This window comes from Bufo bufo, chromosome 1, assembly GCF_905171765.1.
Source record: "Bufo bufo chromosome 1, aBufBuf1.1, whole genome shotgun sequence".
NCBI lineage: Eukaryota > Metazoa > Chordata > Amphibia > Anura > Bufonidae > Bufo > Bufo bufo.
The window spans coordinates 716,841,208-716,855,723 of NC_053389.1; the positions used below are offsets into that span (position 1 = coordinate 716,841,208).

At 51.6% G+C, this 14,516-nt stretch overlaps 1 protein-coding gene across 4 annotated transcripts in view; it reads right to left on the reverse strand.

Annotated features, from left to right (window-relative positions):
* The window catches only part of DENND4A (DENN domain containing 4A), a 149,373-nt gene that overhangs the window by 24,876 nt on the left and 109,981 nt on the right, over positions 1-14,516 (reverse strand). For all 4 annotated transcript variants that reach the window (XM_040414288.1, XM_040414285.1, XM_040414286.1 and 1 more), the window contains 4 exons: positions 13,351-13,495; positions 13,124-13,252; positions 12,927-13,040; positions 10,926-11,066 (listed from right to left, as the gene is read on the reverse strand). In XM_040414288.1, coding sequence (XP_040270222.1) covers positions 10,926-11,066; positions 12,927-13,040; positions 13,124-13,252; positions 13,351-13,495 — 529 coding nt within the window. The remainder of the gene's footprint in view (positions 1-10,925; positions 11,067-12,926; positions 13,041-13,123; positions 13,253-13,350; positions 13,496-14,516) is intronic.

Consider the following 14,516-nt stretch of genomic DNA (forward strand, 5'->3'; position numbering starts at 1 on the left):
AGAAAATGAGGGAGGTTACGTCTAGCAACCTTACAACCTTGTAGACACTGGATTACAGTCAGAGGAGCCCACAATTTACTGCTGGCAATTTTACACTACTTGTATGTATGTTGTACGCTACTTATGTCTGTATGTAACTATGTATGTAAGGTGCTCGCTATCAAGGCCAAGCCATTCTTTTTTAGACTGGTGGCAAGTACAGGCACTGCTCCCCCACTGGAGGAATAAACATGTGTATTCCACCAAGCAAAGAGTGTCTCAATGGGGTTTCAGAAGGTAAAGCTATCTGTGGCCAGGCTTACTGATTCGTCTATTTTATGTGACATTACCTAATATTTTGGGACAGCCTAAATGATAATTATCAGCTATGTTGGTCAAGCAATAAAAAACTGACTGGTGGGGGTCTCAGAAGTCAGAACCAAGAACACAGTGTGCATATTTCACAAATACATGTATCCAGGGCCGGATTAAGAGCATCATGGGCCTGGTGCTGAGGATTTTGCTGGGCCTTTTTATGGAACTGCACTCAGTGTCTTAATTACATATATATTTTATCGATACCATTAAAGTATTTTGTTCCTGCAACTACCCCTTCATTTGGCGTCTATCTTGGCAACATGGAGGGGGACCACGGGAGGGGGACCCTGAGGGTGGGGCACCCTCAGGGCACTATAGTGTCAGGAAAACCGCTTTGTTTTCCTGACACTATAGTGATCATTTAACATGACTATGAAGATTACTGTTTTCTAGCTGCTGTGGACTGTGGACAACAGCAGCTAGAAACAGTCATTTTCATAGAGCTGTGTTATGATTTATGGACACAGCACTCAGCATGCTTAGCCAGTCAGATAGAAGGCTGGCTAAGCATGCTGAGAGCTGTGTCTAAATAACATAACACATTAAAGGGATTCTGTCACCAGTTTTCACCCCTGTCAGCTAAAAATATGCTGATGTTCAGGGCGTCTTCACGATTCCTAATGTGTGCTTATAAATGTCATCTGTGGGCTTATTTAGCTAAAAAACAGCTTTTACTAACCTGTCAGTCAAACAAATAAGGTGCCTAAGGGGATGTTAATGGGTGCAAGATGCCGGCCGCACCCACCACCGTTCGAGCCCAGCGCCGCCTTTCCGGACTTCTGCGCCGCCTCCTAATCCTCTGTGCTGCCTCTCGCTCTCCCCCCCTCCCCCCTCCTCCTGCTGTAAGATCTCGCGCATACAGGGGTTGAGCGAAGTGCCAGCGCATGCGCACTTCGCTGTAAGAAGCCAAATGGAGAAGTCTGCACGGGCGCATCAGGCAGAGCCCTGTGCGCAAGCGCGAGAGCTTACAGCAGAAGGAGGGGGGAGGGAGGTAGAGCGAGAGGCGGCACAGAGGATTAGGAGGCGGTGCAGAAGTCCGGAAAGGCGGCGCTGGGCACGAACGGCGGTGGGTGCGGCGGGCGTCTTGCACCCATTAACATCCCTTGGGCACCTTATTTATTGACTGAGAGGTTAGTAATAGCTGTTTTTTAGCTAAATAAGCCCACAGATGACATTTATAAGCCCACATTAGGAATCGTGAAGACGCCCTGAACATCAGCATATGTTTAGCTGACAGGGGTGAAACCTGGTGACAGAATCCCTTTAAAGAAATTACTGTTTCTAGCTGCTGTGGACTAGCTGTGGACTGTGGACTAGCAGCTAGAAACAGTAATTTCTTTAATGTGTTATGTTATAGAGACTGAGCTCTCAGCATGCTTAGCCAGTCAGTAATTCTCATAGTGCTGTTATGATTTATGGACACAGCTCTCAGCATGCTTAGCCAGCCTTCTATCTGGCTGTGCTTCTTGAGAGTCACAGTCCACAAGCTCAGAAACAGCCTGTGGACTGTGACTTTCAAGATGCAAAGCCAGATAGAAGGCTGGCTAAGCATGCTGAGAGCTGTGTCCATAAATCATAACAGCACTATGATTGCCCTCCCTTCCAACTGGATGAGTTTATCTGATACCTGCCCTGCTCCAGAAGCTCCTGCTGTCTCGCGGGCTGGTGTGGCTGAGCGCTGTGGGCCGTGTGCTGGTCGAAACTGCTGAGCAGGTTGTACACAGCGCAGCGTGCAGGAGGGATAACCGCGGGCACACTGAGGTCATATCCAGCAGGCCGGCATTACAGGAACCGCACCAGCTGCTCTGACGTCCTCCCGCCGGATATCCTGTGACGTATATCCGGCGGCAGGACGTCAGAGCAGCTGGTGCTGTTCCTGTAATCCCGCGGCCCGCCGAATATGACCTCAGTAGTGATGGGAAGTTCGGATCTTTCAGATGAATCGGTTCATGAATCAGATCTTCGGTTCACTTGCTGAGTCACTGACTGCTGAGCTGACTCGCAAGTGAACCGAAGACTCTAGGTGCCGGTGCGCATGCGCAGATGCTATCCATTCGATTCACTTGCTGCTGCTGACTCAGTCGGCTCTTCAGCTCTCTAATGAGTGAGTCCGGATCAGGAAGAGTGATTGATTATAGTGATAGTGAAGGGAAGCTGAGGCTGACGCCGAACAGGAGGGCTCAGGAGCTGTCACTGTGGTGTGCATTGTTGTCTGTTGTGCATTGTTACCCACAGTGACAAAAGTCTGAAACTGACAGTAGTACAACGAACCAAGTGAAGTGAAATGTGAATGCAGGGAAAACTATGTGCTGAATTGATAACAGTATTACAGTAACACAGTCACTGGCTGATAATAAAATAGTCCCCACAGTCCCCACTTAACGGAATCCATAAAGGAGATGTGAACCCACCCTTAGTTATATAGCTACTGAATGAGATGCCTTTAACATATATATCTCCTGAGAAGCCAATTTGATCCTAAAGGGTTAATTCAACCTGTAATCTAAACTCTGTGTCATCTGTCACTTCTCTTATCTCTCTGCTCCTGTCAAAGGCGTACATAGAAATCACTGGGCCCCATAGCAAGAATCTAAATTGGGCCCCCATTCCCCTTGTATAGCCTCTCCCACTACCCATTCCAGGCCTCTCTCTTTGTTCCATGAACTATGTTCGCTGCTGTTTTATAATTTATGCCATCAGGGCCGGATTGGGATTACAAAACAGGCCTGGCACACAAACGAGGTATAATAGATACAGTGTGTACAGATGTACAGTGTATACAGCAGTGTACTGATATGTGAGGAACGTGGTATAATATATGCAGTGTGTTCAGGTATATAGTATATACAGCGGTGTACTGATATATGAGGTATAAATTACAGCTCGTACCTCACATATCAAACCAATACTGTATATACAATATACCTGTACACACCATCTATTATACCTCGTACCTAACATATCAGTACACTGCTGTATATACAATATATCTATACACACTGCATATATTATACCTTGTACCTCACATATCAGTACACTGCAATATATATTATATATCTGTACATATTGCATCTATAATACTGTTTAATATATGCAGTGTGTGTGTGTGTGTGTATATATATATATATATATATATAGATGTGAGGCATACAAGGTATAATACTGTAGATGCAGTGTTTATAGAAATATGTGGTCAGTTATGCATTATAGTCACTGTGTGTGTGAAGTACATGAGGTTGTGGTCACTGTACCTGTCTGAAGTATTATACATGAGTGAGCAATGAGTAAAAACAGGGCATGGAGGGGGGGTAAATGATGAAAAGTGGAGGACCTCCTCTTACCAGTCTGTATGGATCAATGCAGAGCTGATTGTGAACTTCTAATACTTGCTGTTAGGGGTTGAAGGACCTGTGATGATGTCATCACAGGTCCTGGCAGATGTACCTTTCAAACCTAGGAACTACACCATTTTTGGTGCAGTTCCTTTGCTAGATTCTGCAGGACCTGTGATGTTGAAGATGATGTCATCACAGGTCCTGGCAGATGCACTGTTCTAACCTGGGAACTACACTTTACACTGTGCAATTCCCTTACAGTGAAGACTCCCTGTACTACTCAGATGACTCAGAGCTGCTAGTGCTTGCCTTGCCTTTTGGCTGGCAGATGGGCCTATTTTATGGTAGGGGCCTGGAGCTGCAGCTCCATCAGCCCCTACGTTAATCCGGCCCTGCATGTATCTACTGAGGGACTACAATAAAGGGATTCTCTGCTTTTGAACAATCCCTACCAGTAGGGTCCACTGAAAATCAAAAAGTAACCCACTGTCGGGACCCTCCGCAATTAGTCCTGTTTCATGTTAAAACTTGCCAGTAGGTGTTCAATTTTCCTGTATTACGCAGCACTCAGATCAGTGGATTGTCTGTATAATACAACATAGGACAAGACCTCCACAACCAGAGACACTCTAGGTAACTGGTCTTCAATATGACCAAAAGATGAGGATCCCGAAAAGAAGACCCTTCTATTAACTAATTTTTCCCTTATAGGGTGTACGAAAACGGGTTCTCTAATCTGGACAATTTCTTTACTGAAGAAATAGTAAAATCATCACAAAAAGGAGACTTTTGTATTACTTACCAGTAAAGTCTCTTTCTCGCTCTTCCTTGGGGGACACAGGAAACCATGGGTATAGCTCTGCTCCCTAGGAGGCGTGACACTAAGTGAAAGCTGTAAGCCCCTCCTCCATCAGCTATACCCCTCAGCCTGGAGAAGAGACTGCCAGTTGCGTGTCCAAGTAGTGAAAGATAACCACCAACCGGAAAAAGAACCGTCAAGCCCCAACGGGGGCAACCAAGCCGGAACCACAACTGTAACCCAAATGAAGGGCGGGTGCTGTGTCCCCCAAGGAAGAGCGAGAAAGAGACTTTACTGGTAAGTAATACAAAAGTCTCCTTTTCTCGCCCATATTCCTTGGGGGACACAGGAAACCATGGGACGTTCCAGAGCAGTCCCAGAAGGGAGGGACCAGAACAAACTAGACCAACACCGGGGGCATCAATCAACTGCCGCCTGCAACACCAGACGGCCTAAAGCAGCGTCAGCCGACGCATGAGTATGCACCCTGTAGAACTTGGTGAAGGTGTGCAAGGAGGACCAAGTGGCCGCCTTGCAAATCTGCTCCGTAGAAGCCCGATTCCTCTGAGCCCAGGAAGCCCCGACCGCTCTAGTGGAGTGAGCGGTAACACCGAGGGGCGGAACCTTGCCCTTGGCGAGATAAGCCTCAGTAACAGCCATCTTGACAAAACGGGCGATAGCAACTTTGGATGCCGCCATCCCTCTGCGCGACCCCTCCGGAACCACAAAGAGCGAGTCAGTACGCCTGAAAGAGCTGGTTACCTCCAGGTAAACCTTGAGCGCCCTGACAACGTCCAGGCGATGAAGCTCCCTCTCCCGGGGGTGGGAAGGGGAAGGACACAAAGAGGGGAGAACGATGTCCTCGTTCAGATGAAAGACGGAGACCACCTTAGGAAGGAAGGAAGGGACCGGACGAAGGACCACCTTGTCTTGGTGGAACACTAGGAAAGGTTCCAGACAGGAGAGTGCAGCCAATTCGGACACCCTCCGAAGAGAGGTGACGGCCACAAGGAAAATAACCTTGCAGGACAGAAGTCGCAAGGAAACCGTCCGCAGAGGCTCGAAAGGAGAAGCCTGGAGCGCTGAGAGAACCAGGTTCAGGTCCCAGGGCGGTACCGGAGGGCGGTACGGGGGAACCGCGTGAGCCACGCCCTGAAGGAAGGTCTTGACAGGACCAAGGGGGGCCAGTTGGCGCTGAAACAAAATGGACAGCGCAGACACCTGACCCTTCAAAGAACTAAGACCCAGACCTTGGGCAAGTCCGCTCTGCAGGAAGGACAAAACGGTGGGGAGAGAAAAGCGGAGCGGAGGAATCCCCAGATCGGCACAGAACCCCAAATAGGTCCTCCAGGTCCTATAATAGATCCTAGAAGAGGACGGCTTACGGGCGCGGATCATGGTGCGGACGACGTCCGCAGAAAAACCCCTACGTGTCAGGACGGTGGTCTCAACAACCACGCCGTCAAACGTAGGGACCTTAAACGCGGGTGGAAGATCGGTCCCTGAGAGAGAAGATCTTCCCTGGCGGGCAGCGGCCAGGGCGCGTCTGCCAGGAGCAGCATGAGGTCGGCATACCAAGACCGGCGGGGCCAGTCCGGAGCGACCAGAATCACCGAGACGCCTTCCGCCGCGATCTTCCGAAGGACCTTGGGCAGGAGTGGGATGGGAGGGAATATGTATGGACGCGCGAAGCCTCGCCAAGGAAGAACGAGGGCGTCGGCTCCGCAAGCTCCCGGATCCCTGGCCCTGGACAGATAGGCGGGGACCTTGTGATTGAACTTGGAGGCCATGAGGTCCACGTCCGGTATGCCCCAACGAAGGCAAATGGCCTCGAATACCTCCGGGTGAAGAGACCACTCGCCGGGGTCGACAGTGGTGCGACTGAGGAAGTCCGCCGCCCAATTGTCCACCCCTGGAATAAAAATTGCCGATAGGGCCGGGACGTGGGTTTCCGCCCAACGGAGAATGCTGGAGACCTCCCTCATTGCAGCAGCGCTGCGAGTGCCCCCCTGGTGGTTTATGTACGCCACAGCCGTGGCGTTGTCCGATTGTACACGAACTGGATGACCCTTCAACAGATGAGTCCAGTGTCGTAGAGACAGAAGGGCCGCTCTCAGTTCCAGGACATTGATCGAGAGTCTGGACTCCAATGGAGACCAAATGCCCTGGACGGATCGGGGAGGAAACACGCCTCCCCAGCCCAAGAGACTGGCATCGGTTGTAACCACCAACCAGTTGAGTGGCAGAAAGGACCTGCCCAGAAGAGGGGACTGTAACCACCAGCGGAGAGATGACCTCACCGGAGGCGATAGATGGAAGGGATGATCCAGAGACTGCGGCGATTTGTCCCAGGAGGAGAGGATCGCCCGTTGGAGAGGGCGGGAGTGAAACTGCGCAAATGGGATCGCCTCGAAGCAGGCAACCATCTGCCCCAAGACCCGCATGCAGAAGCGGAAGGACGGTCGACGGTGGAGAAGGAGACCCCGAACCGCCCCACGGAGGATCAGACGTTTTTCCGAGGGAAGACGTACTTCCGCCGCTCCCGTGTCTAAAAGCATTCCCAGGAAGACCAACTGTCTGGAGGGGGGAAGGGAGGACTTGGGGAAGTTGATGACCCAACCGAACCTTGTCAGAGTCTCTAGAGTGAGATCCACGCTGGCAACCGCTTGAGAAAAGGACGGAGCCTTGATGAGGATATCGTCCAAGTACGGTAGCAGAAAAACACCCCTGGAACGGAGTAAGGCCAAAACCGGGGCCAGGACCTTGGTGAACACCCGGGGGGCTGTTGCCAGCCCAAAGGGAAGGGCGACAAACTGGAAGTGGAGGTCCCCCACGGCGAATCGGAGGAAGCGATGGTGACACCGGGCTACCGGAACATGGAGGTAGGCATCCTGTATATCGATGGAAGACATGAAATCTCCCTGCTCCAGGGAAGCCACCGCGGAACGGAGGGACTCCATCCGAAACCGACGAAGGAGGAGAAAACGGTTGAGCTTTTTGAGGTCCAAAATGGGCCGCACCGAACCTCCCTTTTTGGGAACTACAAAGAGGTTCGAGTAGAACCCTTGGAACCTTTCCTCTAGAGGAACGGGGGTAATCACCCCCCTGTCCAGTAAGGCTTGAACGGCCGCGGAGAACGCAGCCGCGCGTTTCGGGTCCCGTGGCGAGCGGGAGCGAAAGAACCGATCTGGAGGGAAGGATGCAAATTCGATTTTGTATCCGGAGGACACAATTTCGAGGGCCCAGGCGTCGGAGACGTGAGCCAACCAGACGTCCCTGAAAAGGAGGAGCCGGCCCCCCACCCGGGTGGGTGGGGGCGCGCCTTCAGGCAGAGGATTGCTTTGCTGCGGGTGTGCGGGCAGCCTGCGGCTTGCGCCAGGAGGGCTGCGCCCGAAAAAACGGCTTCCTATGCTTGTGCTCGGGAGGAGCCGAAGCGGCAGCTGTGGTGGGAGCCCCAGAGGCCCTGCGGGAGGACCGAAAACGAGACGCACCAGGGCGTCCGCGGGGGGCGCCCCTGGCTTGGGGTTGAGGAAGATGGGTGCTTTTACCACCCGTGGCCTCCGAAATAAGTTCGTCTAGGCGGACCCCGAAAAGGCGGGAACCCGCAAACGGTAGCCCCGCCAAGGAACGTTTGGAGGCAGCGTCCGCTTTCCAAACCTTCAGCCAGAGCTCCCTCCTGACGGAAACTGCCAGGGCGGAGGAGCGTGCAATAAGGGCTCCCGCATCAAGGGAGGCCTCACAAACAAAATTCCCGGCCCGAATAATAAGCTGGGCCAAGGAACGTAGGTCCTGGATGGGGACGTCCGAGTCCAACTCCTGTTCCAGCTGCGCACCCCAAGCAGAGATTGCTTTCCCTGCCCAAGCAGAGGCAAAAACCGGTCTGAGAGCAGAACCGGAGGCAGCAAAAATGCCCTTGGAAAGGGTCTCCATGCGACGGTCCTCCGCTGACTGAAGAGAGGACCCGTCAGGAACAGGGATGGCCGTGTTCTTTGACAGCCGGGCCACAGGGGGGTCCACCTTGGGTGGGGAAGACCATGTGGCCACGACATCGGCTGGAAAGGGATAGCAAATGTCCAGCTTCTTGGGGTTGACAAAACGGGCGTCCGGGCGAGCCCAAGCCTTAGACACCACAGAGGAGAAATCAGAGTGGATTGGAAAGACTTTTGAGACCTGCCTGGGTCTGATAAAGGAGACGCTAGCTGCGTCCGAGCTAGGGGGATCATCCTGCACCTTAAAGGTGTCACGAATATCCGAGATGAGTTGACCCATCGCTGAGGCTAGCTTGGACGGCAGGGCCGAGTCCATTTCCAAATCTGAAACCGCCAATTCACCCTCAGAGAGCGAATCCTTTGGAGAGGAGAGGCTCGTCTGGGTGCGCACGCGTGGCGGGGAGAGGGAGGCATCCGAGGAGGAGGCTCGCTCTACTCTAATACGCTTCTGAGAGTGCCTAGCCCGGGAGGGGTCACTAAGAGGGAGTGAACCCGCTGCAGCGGCAGAAGCAGTGGACCCGGAGGGCGCGACAATCAGTGAGGCGTCCTGCGGGGTAGGTGGCCTGTCTATTAGGCGGCCCACGACATGAGTGAGGCTTTCCACGGCCTGGGACAGGGATCTAGCCCAGTCAGGGGGGTCAGAGGCAGCAGGGAGCGACACAGCGGGCGACTGAGGCTGCGGTGGAGCCCTGCATGCAGTACAGTGCGGATCAGACTGCCCCCGGGGAAAGGGTTCCCTACAAGCCGTACAGGCATGGTACCAAGGCTTGGCGGCTGCAGAAGGGTCTGACATGGTGGAACAAGATGTTGCACTTGAAGTGGGAGACCCCAAAGAAAAGGAACGGGGATAACACCCAAGCGACAGTACTGTGGCACGGAGGGGGTTAAAAGTCCTACCAGACCCGGATGATGCAAGCGGCAGCGGTAAGGGGAACAGACTGAGGAGGCTGTGGAGGAGAGGCAGCGGCACCGGCTTCGGATCGCACTGCAGAGAGGATTCCACGCAGCACTGTGCGATGAACCCGGAAGTAGCGGAGCGCATGTAGGAAGCTCCGCCCCCCCTCTGCCGCTCTGAAGCAGAGCCGCGCGCGCGGCAAAATGATTTTAACCCCCCAAGTGAAGAAGTGCCGGCCATGAAATGGCGCCGTTCACACCATGTAAGCGGCCCCCGCCGCGCCTGCTTCAACCTGCGAATTGGCCGACGGTTTGCTTGCCTGCAGCCGTCCCCTGTAAGGCAGCGTCTCTGTGCCCAGATAAAACTCCCCTCCAACATTGCCCGGTAAGGGGGGGGGGGCTCGGGAGGGGTGGTGGGAATGGCTGTAGCAGTGTGTATGTAGCAGTGGCCATGGCCATGGGGACGTAGCAGCGGTGGGAGGGAGGGAAAAGGGGAGGCTGGAGCAGCCACTCTCACCATCCGCTGTCTTCACCCTCAATCCGTCCAGCAGGGTCGCCCCTTCAGCTCCTGGCACCGCAGTGGCAGGAAACCGGGGGAGGGACTTGGCGTGCGGGCGACCCTGAGCTGGCGGGACGCAGGGGAGCGAGGCTGCCCTGGTCCACCTTGTCTTCTGTGGGGGAGGCGGCAGTGCGGAATTACCGGCACTGGCGCAACTCAACCCCGGGAGAAACAGAGGGGTCTAATGCGCCTCTGTTGTCCCTGTAGGTAGAAAAAAATCGAATTAAAAACAACAAATAACGCAAAAATAAAAATCATAGGAAAAACAACCCTGCATAAGCAGGGGGTGTCTTGCCTCCTTGGACACTAAGCAAAAACTGGCAGTCTCTTCTCCAGGCTGAGGGGTATAGCTGATGGAGGAGGGGCTTACAGCTTTCACTTAGTGTCACGCCTCCTAGGGAGCAGAGCTATACCCATGGTTTCCTGTGTCCCCCAAGGAATATGGGCGAGAAAGAACTATTATAGTTATGTCCACTAGAGGGCACTTCTATATGACTGAACTGCGCTTACATTATTTCTTTCTGTATGAAAGCAGGGTACAGTACAGTACCGAAAAGTACCGAAAGTAAGGTACAGAAAGACTAAGCAGAGTGTTCACGTGTAATGTCGTGAAGGCTATAGGTAAACCGTATATCAGTGTATTGTTTTCGACCACAGGATGGGTGATGAATGTCAGATTGCTGGGGACCTCAGCCACTCACTCGATTCAGAATTAGATAGTCACATATTCTGCAGACAGGTCATAATTGTCAATTGTGGGAAAACTTCTTCAACAGCCTGGCAGAAGAAGACTTCTCAAAGATATAATAGATGTTATTTTTAATTTTACAGTGGAAATGTTTCCCTGTAAAGGGAGATCGTGAGATAATCTGATGCCGAATACTACCTTCTCCACATTATAACAAAGACAAGATAGAAAAGAGTAAAAAATACTACATTGCATTGCTAGTCCTCAGAGATCCAGTACACATTATGGTATTGCGTCTACTTGCCTGCACCAACTGTTTCAGCCATATTGTCTGGTTTGACCTCCTGCCGAACAATACTGGAAGTGGATATGGCGGCCTGAGAAATGGGACTAAGAAGCTGGGGAAGGCCGTCTCGGCTGCCCTTAGAACGCTCTGTCTCCGATACTGAAAAGATATGAATTTATTACCATTTAATAACTCAATAGTTAAAGCGCTACTGAGACAGCAGCACTATAAATGTAAGATGTGCATGATGGGCTCAGATCGGGGCTCTCCGCCCCCTGGTCAGAGGGACTGACGGAAAGGCATGCCGCTATCCTGTACTGCGGGCACTCTGCCTGTCTGCTGTTTTATTCTTTTATGTGAATCTTCTGCGCCAGGGGTCAGCAACCTCTGGCACTCCAACTGTTGCGAAACTACAACTCCCAGCATGCTCTATTAACTTATCAGGGAGTTCTGAGAACAGCAGAGCAGGTATGGATGCTGGGAGTTGTAGTTTGACAACAGCTGGCATGCCAAACGTTGAAGACGCCTGTTTTAGATGCCATTATGTACACTGCCACTGTCTCAAAGTAACCATGATGCTTAAAAAGAATATATGGTATACTAACTCAAGACACAGATATATCAGAATGAATGACATACTGGCTTCTATAGTTTAGGTCTTAGGCTACTTTCACACCTGCGTTTAGGTCGGATCCGTCTGGTATGTGCCCAGACGGATCCGCACCTATAATGCAAACGTTTAGATCCGTTCAGAACAGATCCGTTTGCATTACCATGAACAAAAACAAAAACAAAATTTTTTTTTTTTTTTTTTGTTCATGATAATGCAAACGGATCCGTTTTGACTTTACATTGAAAGTCAATGGGGGACGGATCCGTTTGAAAATTGAGCCATACTGTGTCAACTTCAAACGGATCCGTCCCCATTGACTTACATTGTAAGTCTGGACGGATCCGTTTGCCTCCGCACGGCCAGGCGGACACCCGAACGCTGCAAGCTGCGTTCAGGGGTCCGCCTGCTGAGCGGAGCGGAGGACAAACGGAGCCAGACTGATGCATTCTGAGCGGATCCGCATCCATTCAGAATGCATTAAGGCTGGACGGATCCGTTCGGGGCCGCTTGTGAGAGCCTTCAAACGGAACTCACAAGCGGAGCCCCGAACGCTAGTGTGAAAGTAGCCTTAAAGGGGTTGTCCATGGTAAGAAAAACCTGGCTGCTTTCTGTCACAAACAGGTTGAATGTGGTGTTGTTTCTGGAAGAAAGCTACCATGCCCTAATCCAGGACAACACCTTTAGGGTCCACTCACACGTCCGTAAGTGTTTTACGGATCCGCAAATTGCGGATCCGCAAAACACGGACACCTGCAAAGTGCGATCAGCAATTTGCGGACCGCACATCACAGACACTATAATAGAAAATGCCTTTTCTGGTCCGCAATTGCGGACAAGAATAGGACATGTTCTATTTTTTTTTCAGGAGCGGAATTGTGGATCTCGAAAAAACGGATGCGGATCCCGGAAATGCAGATCCCGGAAATGCGGAATCGCATCCGTTCCAGCCCCATTTAAAGTGAATGGGTTCGCAAATTGCGGAACGAATGCGGACCCAATTTACGGACGTGTGAATGGACCCTTAAAGGGGTTTTCCAGAAATTAAATTTATGACCTATCTTCAGGATGGCACATCAATATATGATCGGTGGGGCTCCAAATCTTGGCACCACTGCCAATTACCTGTTTGAAGGCAGCCTCTTCAGGGTATACCAACACACCAATGTACATTGTATAGCGGCTGTGCTTGGTATTGCGGCTTAATACTATTCACTTGAATGGGACTAGGCTGCATACAGGCCATGTGACCAAGGGATGTGAAGTCACAGGCCAAGGAAGAGGCTGCAGTGATCACCCCCCTTCAAACACATGATCAGTGGGGGTCCTGAGGATAGGTCATCAACATTTAACTCCGATAGAACCCTCCGAGCTTGCAGATTATTTGTAAAAGTTCTATGTGAACACACATGAGCTAGAGTCACTCCCTCTAGAGTCTTCCTGCTCTTCTTGTATATCATGCACCGCTCCTCTGCGAACCTCTTCCTTGGATAAAGAGCTGTATCCCAGATCAGACTGTCCACCTGAGGATCCAAGCAGCTCATATTAGTATGCATCTCACTATGTCAGGTGGAAAGTGAACATGATCTCGGAACATCCATCACACCTGTGCTAGATCGGTCATCCGCAGGGTCCGTGCTGGTAGCATCTGCACTGAATGAAGGCTGATCTGCTGCATTCATGTCAATAGAACTGTCCATACTGCCATGACTGACGGCATCCAGATCACTGCTGTCTAAAGAGGACGTATGGGAGAGAGAAAAGAGGGGTTAAAAGCCTGAACTATCACTCCGGTGACATTACGTGTCAGTGACAAAAATCCCCTGGAATTACCTGAGGGTGTAGCATGTGGTGCTAAAGAGTGCTGCTTTTTCAAGGCTCTCTTAAACTGGGCTACTCCATGAAGAACATTCCTGACCTTTATCCACAAGAAATAACCTCCTCGGTTCCCAGAGGGCCACACACTTTCCAGAACAGCCTGTACAAGGAAGGCACTCGTTATCAGCATGCACGATGGCTAGGATATTAACATGTAACAATTTTCTTTATAATATTGGAAAAATTGCTTGTCCATCAGACAATTGAAGTTCTCTTCTGTGTATGCAGGCCTTCAGGACAACACCTGCTCATATGCCCTTACTCATGGGCGTAACTAGAGTAGAAGGCATAGGGGTTGCTACAGGGCCCAACAATTAAAGGGGCTGTTATCAGGATAGGCCACCACTGGCTGATCGGCACTGGTCTGACACCCCGCACGCCCATCAGCTGACTACAGCCCTAACAGCTCTGTCTACTTTGCAGTGGACTGAGCTTGTCAATGGGAGCAGCACTGCAGTGACTACTGCTAGATCAGTCAACTACTAAGTAGATGGAGAGGTCTGCTGTCAGGGCTGTTATCAGGATAGGCCACCACTGGCTGATCGGCACTGGTCTGACACCCCGCACACCCATCAGCTGACTACAGTCCTGACAGCTCTGTCTACTTTGCAGAGGACTGAGCTTGTCAATGGGAGCAGCACTGCAGTGACTACTGCTAGATCAGTCCACTACTAAGTAGATGGAGAGGTCTGCTGTCAGGGCTGTTATCAGGATAGGCCACCACTGGCTGATCGGCACTGGTCTGACACCCCGCACACCCATCAGCTGACTACAGCCCTAACAGCTCTGTCTACTTTGCAGAGGACTGAGCTTGTCAATGGGAGCAGCACTGCAGTGACTACTGCTAGATCAGTCCACTACTAAGTAGATGGAGATGTCTGCTGTCAGGGCTGTTACCAGGATAGGCCACCACTGGCTGATCGGCACTGGTCTGACACCCCGCACGCCCATCAGCTGACTACAGTCCTGACAGCTCTGTCTACTTTTCAGTGGACTGAGCTTGTCAATGGGAGCAGCACTGCAGTGACTACTGCTAGATCAGTCCACTACTAAGTAGATGGAGAGGTCTGCTGTCAGGGCTGTTATCAGGATAGGCCACCACTGGCTGATCGGCACTGGTC